Raw genomic sequence first — 19,352 nt, 5'->3', positions numbered from 1 at the left:
GCATAGTAACATACTATGCAGGTATGCTAGCCATATGAGAGGGAGAATAGATGCGTCTTAAGTCTAGACTTGAAAGTCTCCACAGAATCTGTTTTACTGATGCATGGAGATCACTCGAGTCTGAATTTTTGCCCTAAAGCAAAAGTCATTTTTACTGCAGTTCCTTCACTGGCCACTTTACAGCCTGGTACACACACAAAAAAAAGGATTTTTGTTGCAATATTGACGCTGAGTTGTCTTATTTAATGTTGTGTGCTAAAGATATCAGCACTTTTAGCAGATGTCGGTAAGTCCACTTAGTGCATGATTACCAAGGAAATACATGGCGCATAACTTTTACTGTCCACACCAAATTAAACCGTGCTAAGACCTACCAAAAATATGCTTTTATAAACACCTGAACGGAAGTTAGCCTGTTAGCTGGTGGTTTGTGCTCAAGGAGAGGGGCGTGTTCAGGGTTTTTCATCTCCCTGAGCCACTTGCACTCTGGCCTAGGAGCGCCTCAGTATCCCCCAGTCAGAGGTGGTTAATGTGGCCAGGGAAAGGGAAGTTTGGGGTCCCCTGCTGCAGCTGCTGCCCCTGCAACTGGGATAAGCAGTTGAAGATGAGGGATGAGTGAGTTCATTGTGAATTAGTGTGGGTGGGGCTCTCAACATGGCGACGCCCACATAAGGGAGTCTCTGGAAAACCAATGGATGACATCACACGGCTTGGTCCAGTATATATTCAGTCTACGGTTTTTAGAGACCTGTAGCACCTGCCAGAGGGCAACAGATCAAACAGGTGGCAATTGGGATTTGTGGCATCTCTGATGTTAGCGGCTCTACTGGGGTAGCAGGAGCTGGCAATGATGTCCAGGGAGGGCAGTGAGCAGCCGATGATTTATTCATTTACTTATTTTTTCTGCCATGTTCTCAACTCTGCAGAGCCTTCCTGTCTGCTGCTGAGCAACTGGAGTACCACACTGTGATGCAGTATGTCAGTGTGCTCTCCGTCGCTGCAAGACCCCGAGCAGCTTCCCCTTCAGGTTGTTTTTCCTCAGAATTCTCAAGAAATGCATTTTCTTCAAAGAAGAAAAATCCACTGTATGTCTGTGGCACTTTTATATTCTGAACTTGATTTTCATCTGAGACTCAGTCCCGAGTCTTCCCTGGCAATTACAACCCAGCAGAAACCAATAAACATTCTGAATTCCATTTTTATACAGAATTTTCCAACTCCTGGTCTAAATACCAGACTCTTAATTTGATTGAGGGGAAGAATAGATTCTTCAGTTACATTTTTTTTCCTTAAAAAAACAAAAAAAAAAAAAACAAACAAACACTTGATAAATACTTCATAAGAATGCCTAAATTTGAAAAATATTTACATCTGGAATATTTTTGTTTCTCACGTGTCATGGCCTTAACAGTATCCAAACATAATCCAGAAAACAACAAACAACTGCTGTGCTGAGGATGAGAAACAAGATTTTTTTTGCTCACCAAATGTGAAAGGGAAAGAGCATCTTATCTCAGCTCATTTATAAGCTGGGCCTATATTCATTTACCTTTGCTTCATTACTTGAAACAGGCTTGACAGGAAACTGAACATCGGTGGCTTTGAGTATGGTGTTCTCCTGCAGGATGTCCTGTTGGGACTGATTGTGGCCAAATGGCTGAAAGGAAGAAATACTTTACTATCAAGCAACAACGGCAGCAGCAAAACTAAGTAAAAAAAAAAAAAAAAACCTGCAAACGCCCTCCTCACCTTCCTTCCATACAGACACTGAAAAAAGATGACACCCACGGACCAAACATCTACCTTGTTGGAAATCTTTGGAGGTTCTTTACCAACTACAAAACATTCAGGAGGCAAATACCTGTACAGAAAAACAAATTAGTTTAGGTATGAAAATTCCTTGTGGATGTGCTGACATCAGTTTGCATGAGACGGGTGTTCTTCTGCAGTTACTGGTTTGAGGGATCCGGGGAGCATAATCTGGTGCATTTTTCATTGAATGACGGAGTTTCTAATCATCTACCATGACATCATCTCAAAAGGCCGCGATTACATGATGATGATTGGTCAAAATCAAAAGGAAAGAGCTTTATCCCGCACCGGAACATACTACACAGATTCCTTGTATCAATTGGCGTAATTGCGACACAGGTCCCTTGCAAACATGGATATCTGTGAATCTCAGGAATTCTACAGCCTGGTCGTTGGGAATATTTACTGCCATTAATACCAGTGTCCTCATGTCTTCTCACCAATAAGTTCCTGCTCCCTGTGATGTCAGGTCCATCCCATCAGCACCATAGTTGTCATCATCCATGATTTTTGACAAACCAAAATCAGTGATTTTGATTTCCCCACAGGCTGTACCGTCCACTAACAAAATATTTCCTGAAAATTCAAAACAGAATAAATCAGCACTGGAGTATGAAATGGCAGCAGATTAGACACCTGTAATCTGATTCACGGTAGAATCACTCCAGGGTTTGTTTGAAATGACATCTTTGTTTCTGACTAATTCAGAAAGTCAAATTTCCCATAAATTAAAACTCCAGACATACTGATGATCAGCATAAAAATAAACAAGATAAATGCTGTTTTATTATCTCCTCTGAGACTTTTGGAATAAATCATGTTTTTGCTGTGCACTGAGGATGTGTGGGTTTATGATACAAATTTGGATACGAGAAGAAAGTTTAGAATGTCAGCTATATATATATATATATATATATATATATATATATATATATATATATATATATATATAAATATATATATATATATATATAAAAGAGAGAGAACATAATTTTTAATAATATACAATCATCCATATAGTGTTAAGGAGTACTTTCATCACATTACTGCTGAGAAGATACTGTATTTACCTGGCTTGAGGTCGTAGTGGATGATGGGCGGTTTGATTTCATTCAGGTATTTCAGTGCGTTCACAATCTGCATAACAATGGACCGCGCCTCCTTCTCAGACATCAATTTGTGTTGTTTCAAGTAAAAATCCAAGTCATTGCCTTCGCAGTACTCCATGACGGTGCAAAACCTGCTGAATATAATTAAAACCATTACCAAAATACTCGTCGCTATAAAGTGTCAAAATCATAAACAACAAATCGATGAAATGACTAACGTGTCTGTGTCCAGTGAGAAGTAGTCATAAAGTTTCACAATCCTGGGGTGATCCAGCTCCTTGTGTATTCTGTACTCTCGACATGCATGCCTGAGGAAACAAAGAAAATTATGCTGCTATTAGCGCTCAAAGCAGGGAGGAGCAGCTGTCGTTTTATAGGCTGCACTTCCATCTAGGCTCAAGAGCTGATGGAGAGGAATACAAATAGTCCGGAAAGCCACAGCAAAAAAGTCAAAGCACTGATCAGAATAACTGGCACCTCTGAATTTTCCATATGATTGAGAGATGTTCACATATGACTTCAAACTGACCAGTTTTCCAAATATGGAATATTTCATAAAATATTCAAAATCATTTGGGTGGGGGGGGCTGCAAAACAAAACATAAAATGCACCCACGGAACTTCACTGACATATTCAGAAATACAAACAGTATGGTAAAGCTTTCTGGAGTAGGCAGTTCTTAAAAACCAAGTGAATGCACCAAGAATACTAGCGAGGGAAGCCACCAAGACATGTATACAAATGCTGAAGGAGTTATAGCATACTCTGGCTGTAACTGAGAAATTCAGACTGCAATTATTTATTTATTTTGCCGGTTGCATCAGTTTTTCAGGTTAGTGTGACAGTGGAACAAAAAAGTTTTCCTTAAAAAAAAGAAACTTCAGCAAGTTTGACAGACGGCACATAGGAGACTTGAGCCTAGATTGGTTTTCTTGTATTAAAGTCCTTCTCTTTTCCACTCAATCATGAAAGTGTGACTGGAGCAGTAAAAAGTAAAAAGCTGCACTGTTGTTTCTCTAATCACAGCCACAGAGGACTATACCTGCTTAAGAACTATCATGAGTGTCTTAGTGACTTCCCTCACTTGTCTCCCCTTCTTACAGTTTCTGACAACTGCCTACTCCAGACAAAGTCCACGCTATTCAGTGGCTTGGAAATGTTCATATATCTAACCTCAGACCTATCTAAAACTGGATATAAAAGTGATGATTTAAATTTGTTAACTTACAATTATACTGACTATTATTTCTGAACATATTTTAATCCAGGAGTGCCAATAATTCTGTACATATTAACACTCAATACTCTAAGTGCTGCAAGTGAGGTTTTTATTAAATTTGTGGGCCAACATACTTGTGATAATTCTCCTTTTTCTCCTCTCTCCAGTTCTTATTAAGTTGGTGGATTTTCACAGCAGCATATCGTTGTTCAATCAAGTCAAAAGCCTGTACAACATGCATGCGCACACGCACAGACACACACACACATACAAGCAAAGAGCTTAAAGCACAGTACTTTTTTGTGAAACTTTAGATACAAACATTAAATCACTAACCTTGTAAACTTCACTGAAGCCCCCTCTACCTAGAAGGTGCAGGAGCAGGTATCGCTCATTCAGCGTTGGGTGATTCTTAAATCTTTGGATAAAAATGAAAACGTACAGAATATCTAAATTATAAATCAGGAGCCACGTCCATGTCATATTAATTATCTAACGCAGTCATCCAACTGTGGTGCCAAAATAATCCATATGGAAACATGATACATCACCACTGTGGGTGCAAATCGTGTCAATACACCAACTACCAGAGCAACTGATTCAAACTCACTGTGAGCTGTCTTCATTATTTATTCTCTTCAGCTCCCGAATGTGAAGGTTGCGCACTCTCTCCAGACGCTCCAGCTCTGCCTGGATCTCAGCTTCTTCCTATAAACAATTCAAGCACCAAACATACAGAGAGAAAATCACAACACTGATAAGAAACCGGAACACATCAAAACCCACTTCTACAAAGATGACTAGCAGGGGAGAGCGGAGGGAAAGTATTCTTAGCTGTATCAAGATGCGGACATTGGACGATTCGGAATCGATTCCCAAATGTCAAAAATCGATTTTATAAACGTTAACTTCAGGGTGGTGTCCACCTTTAACGAGCACTTCTGTATGTGTACCTGCATTTCTGCTTTTACTCTAGACGCATCTGGTAAGTATTCACAGCGCTTTACTTTTGCCACATTTTATGTTATAGCCTTATTCCAAAACAGAGTAAATTAATTCCCCCCCCCCCCCCCAAATTTTATTTATTGCAAGTTTATTAAAAATAATAATAAAAAAAAAAACTAAAATCACATGTACATACAGTTGTGCTCAAAAGTTTACATACCCTGACATTTTGGGGTTTTTTTGGGGGGGGAGGGGAAGCATTTTTCAGAGAATATGAATGATAAGTTTTTTCCACTCACAGTTAGTGGTTGTGTGAAGCCATTTACTGTCAAACAACTGTGTTTACGCTTTTTAAAATCATAACAACCCAAATGACTAATCAAAGTACATACCCCGATTCTTAATACCATGTATTGCCCCCTCTAACAACAATGCCAGTTTGGAATCTTTTGTGGTAGTTGTGGATGAGGCTCTTTATTTTCTCTGATGGGAAGGCTGCCCATTCTTCTTGGCAAAAAGCCTCCAGTTCCTATAAATTCCTGGGCTGGCTTGCATGAAGTGCACATCTGAGATCTCCTAGAGTCGCTCAATAATATTGGAGGTCAGGAGACAGATTGCCACTCCAGAACCTTCACTTTATTCTGCTGTAGCCAATGACAAGTCGACTTGGCCTTGTGTTTTGGAACGTCCAAGTACATCCCATGCACACTTTCCTGGCTGTTGAGTGCAAATTTTCCACCAGTATTTTCTGATAACATGCTACATTCATCCTGCCATCAATTCTGACCAAGTTTCTTGTGCCGTTGTAGCTCACACATCACCAAAACATCAGTGATCCACCTCCATGCTTCACAGTAGGTATGGTATATCTTTCATCATAAACCTTGCTGACTCCTCTGCAAATGTAACGTTTATGGTTATGGCCAAAACGTTCTCCCCAACGTTCATGTATCCATCCCCTGACTTGTGTGAAGAAAACTGGCAATAAAACTGATTATTCACAGGTTTAGTTTAAAAATGATTTTATAATCTATATACATAAAGGGCTACATCTATCTGATTATGTAGCCCTAAAAACTATATACATATTCTGAATCATCATGACATGGGGAACAAACTGGTACCATTTTTTTTTTTAAAGTTGAACTGAAAATTACCCCCAAAATAGCTGGCTGTGGGTATGACCAGGCAGATTCAAATTTCCAGCAATGTATATGTGTTGGCCATCTCTGTTTATTTAATCCCTTCTTTCAGCTAGTTTATGTTCTCAATTGTTAAGCACCTGACTGTCTTGTACAACCCAGTTTGCCTTCCTGTCTGAATACATTCATTTTATTTTTGTAAAATTGCAATGTAAAAAACTGAAATACACCACTACCTCAATTTTTATTCACTGATATTTACATTTACTGTTACCTACCTTTTGTGTGTAATTTTGTTATAAATTTGATTGCAAAACAAAATCTGCATGAAGGACTTCAAATGTGTTTGTCTTTTAACCAAGTATTTCCACTTAGTTTGGGGAGTCCACCTCATAGTTCTGCTGGACAAACTTTAATCCAATCGTAGCCCTCTGAATCATAATCAAATCAAACCGTGAGGTACCTAAAGAAGCCCACCCCTACTGACTAGTCTGTTATCTAGTGTCTCTATGCTTATTCATTAGAAAAACAATGACTCAGCTCACTCCACCCTCAGTGTTCAGCTGAGCAAACAGGAGAATCAGGCTCCCTGTCATATGTATTGAAATGTTTCCTTGTCAGTGCGAAAGACGTCCCAACTAAATTTAACAAAGGAATAGTTTACTGCATGCCAACTGTTTTGAAACTAAAACAATTGGAATGTGCCTTGAGGGAGTAATATACATAGATAGCTGCATTAGTGGCTCACTGTGTCCTCAAACAGTTTTATTCCATGCTGTGCTTTAAATAACTTTCTCTGACATTGATTTCCAAGTATGTGCACTTTTGTCTATCATTTGTGGACTGACTGAGCGTTAATAGAGTCTGTGTAAAGAGTCTGTGAGAGCAGGCCCCTACAGAAACTATTACACGGATGAACGTAACATAAAAAAAAAAAAAAAAAAAAAAAAAACTGAGTTGAAAACAAGGGCTTTGATCAAAATTTGAAGAATGAATGCACTCGCTCTCTACCTTGTCACACAGCACAAGCCCACAACTGAGCCTGTTCACGTGATCAGGACAACAAATCTGTCATTTCACACACTCAATGCTCCAATGATATTCAAGCACAAACTGGCAGATATCTGTGCTGCATTCCACTGGTGGAAGTGCAGAGACATGCTACTCAGAACCACCGCTCAGCCAAAACACACAGCATTTCTAGGGAGTGAGAACATGTTGAACAGGGTTTCCCAACCAGGTACCGTAGTTAGAACCTGGACTGCGGTACTGATTTGCATCGGTGAAGCCATTTTGTAAAAGCTGAAGTAAAATAATGCACTTTGACATGTTATTTGGACTGTTACTGTATTACTTTAACCTTAAATATTACAAATAATAACAGTACAGTTAATAATAATAAAAAATTATATTATTCAATAATATTTTTCAAAGTAGTAGAATGTGGCCAAGTCAGCTCCGCAAGTTTGTTAAGTTGGTGCCATCAAACAGCGAGAAAGACGCTCACTGCTGATGATCTAAAATAGCCTTGCTGCCTTTTTAAAGCAAAGCAGCGTGTTCATGTATTTTTTTTGTTTTTTAATACACAGCACTGTGTGTTGATCCCCTGGCTGCTCACTTTACCTCGCTGATGAAGTGAAAAGAATCAAACTAATGTCAAACTGACTAAGCAAAAAATAAATAAACAAGTAAATAAATAAATAAAACACACCTTTATGGGACTGATTCTTATCAGATTCAATCAGTTTTCATCCATATGTCAACAGTGCGCACAGCGGATTCATCAATGCAACTTTGGAGGAAATCAATGCATAAAAGCTGCACTCCACAGCTCTACACGAGGCTGTTTTCCACAGGCAACATTCATGATGTGCACCCACCTCCTCTCCACTCACTGTGATTTTATTGCAAATGCATCGAAATAGACAGTTATCACTTTAAAAACAAGTCACCATGACACAAAATCACACTTCTGTAAACTCTGCAAGTAAACCGCGGTTCACCTGTGTGCTGAGTTGGGTCAGGTGTGTACTACAGATCATAGATCAGCCGTGATCAGTTACACCACGAGTGTGTACTATGCATATGAAGGCCGCACTGCAGTCTTATACTCGCGGCTATTTTTTTTAATCGGTGAGGTCCACCATTATCATCAGCTTAAGCCCCGGTCACACAGCACTAACGAAGGACACCAAAGCCAAAACGAAACAAGAAATAAGGACTTACGTTGACTCTGAGGCATCATTTAACCGTCATCCAGCTTTGTTTCTGTAGCTGGCGCTTCATCAGAATTTTCAAACTGTTGAAAAAATGTGAACAAATCCTGACGACAACCTCAATTTGTCCGTATTCCGTTTTGCTTTCTGTCTTGACGGTTCCTCGTCGTTTGCATAGTTTCCGTACTGTCAGCGTTCCGTTTGAATGTCGTTCAACTTCATCCAACCTCCAGCCTCTCAATGTCTCTGGATGCAACGTGCATGTGTGCGCACATGTTATCAAGACAACGCAGCTGCAGGTGACTGTGGACAGCACAGACTCGCTGCCAAAATGATCACATGCTGGCGTTTCATTTTGATTTTGTTTAAAGCGTCAAGGTCGCCATTCGCTTAATTTTTCTTTTGTTACTTTCGGTTTCGTTTCAGTCTTTTATCCACTCGACACTCACAGGCTTTTCAGTGATGGGATTTGTGACTTTTTTCATTCGTTCCGCTACGCCATGTGCCTGGGCCCTTAGTCTAACATAAGACTATTTCCCATGTGAGGGTTTCTGTTGTCTGCAGCTACACGTCTGACAAGGCAACTCTGGGCAACGTCCAAACACAGTCCGGAGTTTGTATAGGAAAATGGTTAGAATCGTTTACCATGACTAGGGATGGGTATCGAGAACCGGTTCCTTTCGGGTATCGTTAAGAAATTACTCGATCCACCAACATCAATAAACTTTTTGCTTAACGATTCCCTTATTGGTCCATCAGAGTGGCTGTTGTTTTTGGGGGCGTTTGTCAAGAAAATGATCAATTTTCTACATTGATTACAGACCCTGCAGCAGGTCTGTAATAAACTTTTCTGCAGCGTGACTTTGCTTTGAACCTTGAACCAATCGAAGCAGTGATTCGCAGATCAAAGCAGTGCTTCGATCTACTGCTTCGTTGATTCATTGTTTTATTTTGTTTTATCTTTAATTTTCCTCCACTAAAACCCTAAAGAGCATGTCTGCGAGTAATATTTACCTTTTTTATGTTAAACCAACCTGTTATGGTCTTCTGAAACAGTTGATAGATGTATTTTAGAACTTCAAAACAGGACCGATGCTAACGCGTTAGCATGTCTACGGCGTTTTCAATGTTAAAGTTAGCATTAAGCTGTTGCAGCTGTCAGCACGTTTGTGTGCATTTGTTTTCTGTATAATAATTACTCAGCGTTTGTCGTAAGAGTCAAATGTATTCCAAATTGTAATATTTTTAAATTAATTTTTGTTTATATATGAATAATAATAGCAACAATTATAGTAATAATAACTAATAATGCTACAATTTTAGAGAAAGACAAAAAGAACCTGATTAAAAACACAACAGAAAATATAAAACCAACTAACAATGAACATAAATAAATAAATGAATATAGAAATAAATAACCGTTTCCTGTGAACACCTAGTGACTCATACACCTCCACTTCATCCCTGTCTTATTTAAGTTAATGACAATTTGTTTCGGTGAAACCATATTTTCAATTTGTTAATTTCTTCAGTGATTTCCTCCAGAAATATCTGCCAAGCTAGAAAACTGCTGCATCCTAGTAAGGGCAGAATACTACTGGAATGAATTTCAATAAAGAAAGTTGGTTTTTTTCCTCACCAAATGGATGCTGTGCTCACTGCAGTTTATTGTCTGGAATAGTCCAAGATTGCATTTCAGAGCTTCTAGAATTCAAACATTTTTGTGCAGGTGGTGTTGGGGGGTAATTTTTGGTTATAGCCTTTTTGTTTTTCACCACTTTCATCCCTGAATATGTCAATCGTGAATCACTTTTGTGTGGATTAAAGTCACTAACTGGGACTCCTGTCTTGTTGCAAGAAAGAAACGAGAATCGTTCTCCGTTCTGTTCACACAGCTCCAAACGCTACGCAGCTAGTTATAACGATAGAGTCCAGTCAGAATTAATAACTTCAATGTGAAACATTGTTTAAAATCAACTGACACCTCTTTCTAAATGTTGTAATACAAACAAACTGCAATCAGTCAAAATGTTTTTTCCTTCCAAAATGAGATGCCCTGCGCTGACGTGCAGCAGCCAGCTGAGCTCAGAGGTATGGAGAGACATTCATGCCAAAATGTCTGAAAGGAAATGCTTTTGACAAAAACTACAGATTGTTTATATTTATTTATGCCCAGAGATCAAGGATAGTGACCAATTTCATATTTATTTACTTTAAGACTCAATAAAATACAAAGAAAACCTGTAAAGCCTACTTTTAGTACAGAGAAAATTCACAAGAGGTATCGATAAGGGAATCGATAAGGAATCTGATCAATAAGCAGAATCGATAATGGCATCAATAGATAAAATCTTATCAATACCCTTCCCTAACCATTACCCTATAAATGCTTCTATATCACCTCCTATAAGCGTGATCTGGTTGTTTTTGAGAGCCCCTTGTAATGTTGCATAAACATAACACCACAGATGTAGAAAAAAAAAAATCATCCACAAGCTTATTTAAAAACAAGAATGTTGCTTCATCAGTTTTTATATCTGACAAACCTTTTTGAGATGTCCGAGTCGAAGTTTGAAGATCTCTTCCTGTTCATGGTACTCTGCTAGGGTCAGCCTTGTTGGAACGAGAGTAATAAAAAAATAAATAAAATAAATTGTTTTAACCATGCTTGCTATCAAAAGCATCACCAAGTTTGTCGTATTTGTTCCATGTGTGCAGTCATGGAACCAAAACCCTGCTGTAGATTTCTTACACAGTGGCTTGTCACAGAAGAAGATGCTGTGAAATTGATTATACAAGCAGGGACTTACAGTTGAGGTAGACTTGGTTTTAGAAAGGGATCATTTTCTGCTCCATTCACCACCTTGAATTTGCGTTGCTTTGGCTCAGAGTTTGTGTTTGGGGTTTGGGAGCTGCTTGAGGACGGTGGTTTCCTCTTGGCTAAAAGTTTTCTCTGTCTTTCAATTTCTTCTCTTTGTTGGTTTATCCACTCTTGCTGTCTGCCAATGGAACATAAAGCTAATCATTAAAATAGGATCAACTTTAAGAGGAGATTGACATTTCTGTACTAGCAAAGACAACACCTTAAACAACATCATCTTATCATAACACGGGTATTGCAATAATAACAATAAGAAGAAGAATAACAATAAGAAGAAGGATAAGTCTATTTCTGTGCAATTTCCATTGGGTGGGATAACCTGCAAAAGGAGTTTGGGCTTTCTTAAAGCAAACTAGATTCTATTTTTTAGATGTTTTAAGGTCCATCTTTTCATTTGAAGCAAAAATGAAATTAAAGCGATGCATCATTGATTGAGAACACAAACACAGTCACAGGCTAACTGGCTAATTAATGTAATTATGCAGGGCAAGTTAAAGGCACTCAGCAAAATGTTCTTGTCACCAGTGAACAGGCAAAAATGTCATTAGAAATGTCTCCTAGCATGGAGATTGTCCCTTCAGACGACCAATTATAAAGTTAGTCTTGTACATTATCCTCCTAACCATCATGAGAATGACGCAGCCCGTTATCGACAGTTGACTTGTAATGCCCCTGTGGAGAGCAGTACTGAGGAAGATGAAAGGTTATTAGACTGAAAAGTACCATCCTTGATGCCTTTCATCTGAACATTTCCAAAGATAGACTCTTTTCATTTATTGATCAATGTGATTTTGAGCATTTCAGACAGTTATAGCAAAGTTTTCCACAACTCTGCAATGAAGCTTTCAAATACAAACTACTGACTGGGTTTTACATTCACTCACGGTTTTTCTATTCTCCTTCAGATTTATTTGATGGGGTCTCTTCTGAGTGGATTAAAGCTGCCAACTAATGAATCACCATTCTTAATTTAGGTGACAATTAAGTTTTACATTCTGTCCAGACGAAATGGCCCAGATATGTTTTAAACCATTGTACAGATGTATCCCCAGAAATGAAGTTATAATGTGAATTTCATTATATTCCTTCTTTTCAGGGGCTGGACTAGAAAATTTTCAATGGTTGGTAGTGGGTTCATTAAAAATTTTCAAAACTATAACAATAAAAATGACTGCCCTAGATTCCAAGTGAAAACAAAGGCTGTTAATGGCGTAATCATGATATTCACATAATTTATTCAAACATTCAAACAGTTGATTTATATTTTGCCCACTGAAAAACTGTAAACTTTTACTCAGTGAGAGGAGGGAGGAAGGTACTTGTGACTTACTAGTTGCTAGATACAGCTAATCATTATTTTCTCAAATGCATTCATACCATTTACACAGTAGATCAGTATGTTGTAGACAGGAAAAAATTTGAATACTAAAAATTTATTAAAAAGGCACAATCACAACAACGGCTTCTTACTTGACAAGGTTTTGGAAGGCGTAGCCATCTGTCCACTGTTCAGTGAAAGAGGCACCGTGTCTCACTGTTGTGAAATGGCCTAAACGCAGTCTGTCCTGCATGCTCTTCTCCCGACACGCCTGCTTCTCCTGGGTGCTCTGACCAATACAGAGTACAAGACAACATCTGAGTGTGCAAATACACAAAAATGTTGAGCATTTTGGAAGCAATTATGAAAAACAATGTTACCTTTTCTATGAGCAATTTCTTGCTCATGGTGATGCATTTATTCAAGCGTTCCTTGTACTTTTCAAGTAATTTTTGTTGTTCATCTATTTGTCTCCTGAGATCACAGTTTGCCTAGAAAGCAAAAAAATAAAACGAATTTCTGTCATAATCCAACAATTAAGCTTTAAAAAAAAAAAAAAAAAATCAGACAATACATAAATTCACTCAAATTGTTCCACTCGACAAATGTGCCAGTATACTTCAACAGAAGGACATATCAAAACAAAAAGATGGACTTTCAGGTTCATCAACACAAATCTTGACAAAGACTTAAAAAGCCATATATTTCTGACCTCTCCCCCAGGAGTCATTGGTTGCAATTTCTCAACTTTTCTTGTGCTCCTACAGGAGCAAAGTGCACATTCAAAATTAGAACATATTTGTGTGAGAAAGCTGAAAAGCCCATTTATGATATGTCAGGAATTATAACAAAAAATAGCAACGAATTTAAATGATTTGAGGCTCATTTGTGTTCCCACTGGTAAATAAAACATCCACTGCAGCCTTGTGTTTAAGTGTCATGAGTCACTGAAAGATGGTGACTCTAATTCATTTTGTGCCATCTACTGGAAATGACAGAAAAAAAAAATCCAATTTGAAGGTCTATACTGCAAATTAGAGTCCAAGGACATGTTCACCACCCTGCTGTTTAGAGTATACAGGCACATTAATATTACAGTTCAGTCAGGCCATTCTGTAAGGTAGTAAACAAGATACATTTTCCTTACCCTTAACAAATCATCTATTCTCCCCTCCTTCTTTTCCAGGTCAAGATTCTTAGTACTTTCAAGGGCAGCCAATTTCAACATTGTAAGGTCAGTCTAGATCGGAAAACAACCCAAGTTAAAATAACACACACACACTGAATAATTTACAATACAATCAAATTGGTTTTTAAAGTAAATGATATGACTATACCAGCACATTAATCCCTGGATAAATCTGAATGTACTATGCACCAATCAGAGGTGTCAAGTAACGAAGTATAAATACTTCGTTACTGTACTTAAGTACACTTTTTAGGTATCTATACTTTACTCCTTTACTTATTTTTCTGCCTACTTCTGACTTCTACTCATTACATTTTCACACAAGTATCTGTACTTTCTATTCCTTACATTTTTTAAAACAAACAGCCTCGTTACTCTTGGCTTCAGTTTAATGTTTATATATATATATATATTTCACGTCATGTGCGCCTGTAATCAACATGCTTTGAACCGTGAACCAATCCAAGCAGTGGTTCGCAGATTGAAGCAATGCTTCGACCTATTGCTTCGTTTATTCTTTCTTTCTTTCGCTTAATTTTCCCCCGCTAAAACCCTAAAGAGCATACATCTGTGAGTATTATTTACCTTTTCTATGTTAAACCGACCTGTTATGGTCTTCTGAAACAGTTGATAGATGTATTTTATAACTTAAAAACGGGAGCGACGCTAACACGTTAGCATGTCTATGGGATTTTCAATGTTAAAAGTTAGCATTAAGCAATTGCAGCTGTCATAACGTTCGGGTGCATTTGTTTTCAAATTGTAATATTTCTTAAATTTATTTTTGTTTATATATTAATAATCTAATGATTATTATATACAATTTTAGAGAAAGAGGCAAAAAGAACCTGAATAGAAACACAACAGAAAATATAAAAGCAACTAACAATGAACATACATAAATAAATACATACATACATAAATAAATGTTTCCTGTAAACACCTAGTGACTCTTACACCTCCACTTCATCCCTGTCTTATTTAATGACAATTTGTTTCGGTCAAACCATATTTTCAATGTGTTGTGATTTCCTCCAGAACTATCTGCCAAAATAGAAAACTGCTGCATCCTAGTAAGAGCAGAATACTACTGGAATGAATGAATAAGGAAAGTTGTTTTTTTTTTTTCTTCTTCACTAAATGGATGCTGCACTCACTGCAGTTTATTGTCTGGAATAGTCCCAGATTGCATTTCAGAGCTTCTAGAATTGAAACATTTTCGTGCAGGTGGTGTTGGGGGGTAATTTTGGGTTTTGGGTCTTGGGCCACATGTAGAACGAATCAGTTTTTAAATTAAGCTTTCAATTCATATAGTGGCATCTACCTTTTTTTTTTTTTTTTTTTAAAGGTTACTTTATACTTTTATACTTTAAGTAGGTTTTGGAGCACATACTTTTTCACTTTTACTTGAGTAAAGAGGTCAAGTTGATACTTCAACTTTTACCAGAGTGTTTTTAAACTGCAGTATCTGTACTTCTACTTAAGTAACAAATGTGTGTACTTTTGACACCACTGGAACCAATGGTGGTGCAATTTATTGTTAGCAATCCATTGAGTAAAGCTGTTATGCAGCTATTTCCGTGTCTTCAAAATGTTCTAAAAACTGAGAGGTCAGCATGAAGCTCTTGTGATGGTTGTATCTTTGCCTGGGAGGTAAAAACAAAAGCAACATGTCGATACTGTTAAGCAGCATACCCATTTGAACTTTAAGTTCGGTTCACAATTAGTTAACACTGCCATAGCAGTTCAGGAGAGAGTCTGTTAAAGCATTTGGTAAATGCCTGTTTTTACTCCTATGATGCTGTACGCCTGTGTCGCTTCTGGCTGACAGACCACTACCAATCAACTTTGTTGCACAAGTCTCTTGTATTGTAAAAAAATAAAATAAAGAAGAAAACTGCAAAGGTCATATATCTAAAAATGCAGATGAATTACGTCACATGGAAACATATGCTATGCTAACATGCTAGAAACAGATGGCTTCTTCTATGTTGTAGTTTTTGCTACTGTGTGTGATGCTGCCCCCAGTGGTGAACTCAAGATGAACAGAGACAGCACCAACAGCAGTTAAAAAAAAAGGTAAACAATGCTACTTTTAGTTTATTCTAATATATCATGGAAACTCTGTCTATATTAAACTCAGACTTGTATCAGATTGGATCATATCTCCCCAAATAGTTCCGTAATAAAAAAGTGACCCTGAATTGTTCCATAGGCTATTTATCTACATACGTGTCAGATCATTTTATAATGGAGAAACGCGCATGCACAACTAGCAATTTCAAACATACAGAATAATTAAAAGGCATCCCGGACCTCCTCACCTGAACAAATTTGACTGCTAGTTGCTTTGGATGCATCATATGGTCCCCAAAAGACAAACTAGTGGGAGAAGAGCTATTTTGTCTAACCTGGAACAAAAGAGAGAACAGTGAGAAAAAACAAAAGAACCACAAAAAAAGTTGGAGCACCAAAACATTTTGAGTGCATGGACAATTTACAGCGGTGCCCTGAGCAGATTGGGAATGTGAGTTCTGGGGTGAACGAATCACTGGGGGGAGACCTCTCACAGGACTGGATCCATTTCCTCCCTGGAACTAAAAAATAAATAGAAGACATTTGACACCACAGAATGGCGTGATAGTCAAAAACACCAACCACCCATTGTCATTTCAAAGTCAAGAAGTGCATTACACATTGGACATCAACTGCAGACACCAAAAGGAACACTTACATCAAAATAGTCACTTATTTTGGGTCCCCGCACAGCAGATTTTCCTGGAGAAGAAAAACAGAATTGTGTTTTTTTTTCCCCACTGTTGTATTGAAGTGGGAATTCAATAAGCAGTAGAAAGATTATACTAAATGTATGAAAAACCTGCTGTCACCTTGACTGCTCTCTGACTGGTTATCAGGTTTCCTTTTTCTGCCTCGAGTAGTTTCTGACTGTTTCTTCTCAGGAGTCTGAAAGAAAGAAAACATTCTGCATCTAACTAAGGTTGATGTGATCACAACACCACACCATGGCTGCTTCAAGACGCCAAGCTTAGGAAAACAAAACACCTTTATTTACTCAAGGAAACTGCTCTCAAGCAAACTCTATTACTGGAAAAAGAAATGTATAACACATGAATTTGTGTGTTCATATCTACCATCAAATGTTTTTTTTCCTCAATCAAATGATCATGAAAATAATCAAACAATTATTTGATTAGTTGTTAGTTTTCCAAAGCCCAAGATGATGCCTTCAAATCTATTGTTTTGTCCACAACCCAGAGAAGGAACAGTTTACTGCAAGAAATAAACCAGTAAAACAAACCAGAAAGTATTCACATTTAAGAAGCTGAAATAAGAGAATTTAATTTTTTTTTAATGACTTAGAATGATTAGTCGATTATCAAAATAGTTGTCAACTAGTAGGGTCAGTCATTTAGTACCGTATACTATCATCAATTAAGAGACCTAATAACCAATTTCGTAGGGGAAACAATATTTGTTACACTCTAGACCAGTGGTTTTCAAACTGTGAGGCATGCGCCCCCCACCCCCCTGTCAGAGTTCTACAGGGGGGGAGATTTGTTAGCTAATATGCCAGGAGCAAAATGGATCCACTGTAGGAAATTTACATTAAAATCTGCAAATAAGTGTGTACATGCTAGATTTTAAAAGTAATAACCAGGGCTGTGAAATGAAAATTGTGAAATCCGAGGAAAATTCACAGGGGGTCAACCTTTCATTTAAACCGTCAATGATCATGTTGAAATAACAGAATATGACATGGAAGTAGGACCTGGTATGATTTTCCTTTTAACTGTAAATCAAATTATGCATTAACTCAGAACTCTATGAAATTCATGAAGACTGAAAAGACTGTTAAAGTATTTCAAAAACCACAGCTAAAGTTTGTAAAATGTTTTAAAAATCACGGTAAAATATCAATAACATACCTTATAGTAAAAAGCCACATATTCTTGTGGAAATTCCTGTAAATCCACTCAAAGCCACAATGTCTTTTTTTCCCATGAAAAAGTCTATATGAATAAAAACGAATTTACATTGTTGTGTAAATTCATGTAGCCTAAATTCATTCAAAGCCACAATTCCTTTTTTTTCAATGAAAGAAAGTCTAGATTAATGAAAGAAAAAAAAGGCACATAATCTTTTCTGAAATTCTGTTTGAACAGCACAATGTTTATTTTCCAGAGAAAAAAAAATTCTTACCAGTTCGCTTTTCCCGTTCATCTTTCAGGTGTGTTCATGAAGCCAGTGACAATTCCACGGATTCTTGTCCTTATCAAACTTTTTCAAATTGTCTTTCTCGCCATCTTCGCTCTGTCTGATGTCGCTCCATGACAGACATGCTGCAAAGTTCTTCTTTTAAAAACTTGAAAGCTCTAAAAGTTTGCGATGTCCACATGCTACATTTAGCTAAGCTTCGCACAGGAGCCACACAGTGTCACCGCAGCAACCAACCAGTCCCGCTTTACGACAACTGTCGCAACAGCCAGGCTTTGAGTGGCATTTATTCTCCTCAAAACTCTGCGGATCCGAGGAAACATTTGTATCTGTAACACACAGATCAGTGTCCGCAGACTTATAAAACTTGCATGATGTCGTAAAAAAAAAAAAAGAACGCTTTGCGAAAAGCATTTTAAAAACTCAGTAACGATCACGATTAAAGAGTACAACACTAACACCCCCCACCCCTCCCCATGATGAAATCCGCGGAATCCCGTGGATCCGCAGAGTTTTCACAGCCCTGAATAACAGTAAATTATGACTATCCCAGACAGGTAAAATGTTGTGTTCATTATTAAATACAAAGTGATGATCAGGAACAAAACAACTAGCACCTTCTTCAATAAACTGCTCTAGACTGTTCTTTATTTATTATGAATGTACTTCACACTGAATGTGTACATGTTTGTGTATACACAGTGCACACAAACATCCACACAAGTACATGCAGACATGATATTCATGAATATTACTTCATCTGACTCAGTACCTCATATTGGAATGCATCAATTGTTCTTTGGAACTTCAGCCAAAAATCATGACTTGCAAGTGTTGTTCTGTTATAATGATGCCAATATTATCATTCTGTTATCAGTCCCCTTGAACAGTCCAATCAAAAATCAGCACGAGGCAAAATGTTGCCATTTGCCAATATAATCAACTGAATGTGTATTTACATATATAAAATAGCTACAGACAACACTAATGCTGCCTTCACGTTGGTAGAAAAATTGTCATACCGGTTGTTGTAACAGAATTACTGTTGTCTGCAGCAGCAAACAATTTACTTAATGGAAAGACAACAGTTTGAGTGTTGTTTAGACAGTGTTATATTAAAAACAGCAGCATCTGGCTCTGACAGTTGCTTAAAAAGTTAACTTGTGAAGTTAGTGACCAAATGCTCACTGTAATATCACAAAAGATTCCCCAATTACCAGATTTAAATGGGATGACTTTCTGCACTTAAATAATCCACCTCTCATTGTTCTCTTCATTAAATCA

At 37.7% G+C, this 19,352-nt stretch overlaps 1 protein-coding gene across 1 annotated transcript in view; it reads right to left on the bottom strand.

Moving 5' to 3' along the window:
* tlk1a (tousled-like kinase 1a) overlaps nt 1-19,352 on the bottom strand; it is a 39,374-nt gene that overhangs the window by 1,839 nt on the left and 18,183 nt on the right. The window contains exons 4-20 of the mRNA XM_034185921.1: nt 16,721-16,796; nt 16,567-16,610; nt 16,334-16,429; nt 16,157-16,243; nt 13,791-13,883; nt 13,024-13,134; nt 12,796-12,932; nt 11,255-11,443; nt 10,991-11,057; nt 4,752-4,849; nt 4,478-4,559; nt 4,276-4,367; nt 3,140-3,229; nt 2,883-3,052; nt 2,253-2,388; nt 1,750-1,861; nt 1,550-1,657 (exon numbers count right to left, since the gene is read on the bottom strand). Coding sequence (XP_034041812.1) covers nt 1,550-1,657; nt 1,750-1,861; nt 2,253-2,388; nt 2,883-3,052; nt 3,140-3,229; nt 4,276-4,367; nt 4,478-4,559; nt 4,752-4,849; nt 10,991-11,057; nt 11,255-11,443; nt 12,796-12,932; nt 13,024-13,134; nt 13,791-13,883; nt 16,157-16,243; nt 16,334-16,429; nt 16,567-16,610; nt 16,721-16,796 — 1,788 coding nt within the window. The remainder of the gene's footprint in view (nt 1-1,549; nt 1,658-1,749; nt 1,862-2,252; nt 2,389-2,882; nt 3,053-3,139; nt 3,230-4,275; nt 4,368-4,477; nt 4,560-4,751; nt 4,850-10,990; nt 11,058-11,254; nt 11,444-12,795; nt 12,933-13,023; nt 13,135-13,790; nt 13,884-16,156; nt 16,244-16,333; nt 16,430-16,566; nt 16,611-16,720; nt 16,797-19,352) is intronic.

This window comes from Thalassophryne amazonica, chromosome 14 (assembly GCF_902500255.1).
Source record: "Thalassophryne amazonica chromosome 14, fThaAma1.1, whole genome shotgun sequence".
Classification (NCBI taxonomy): Eukaryota; Metazoa; Chordata; class Actinopteri; order Batrachoidiformes; family Batrachoididae; genus Thalassophryne; species Thalassophryne amazonica.
The sequence above is the reverse complement of the archived record's forward strand: the minus strand, read 5'-3'. Positions and strand labels throughout refer to the sequence as shown.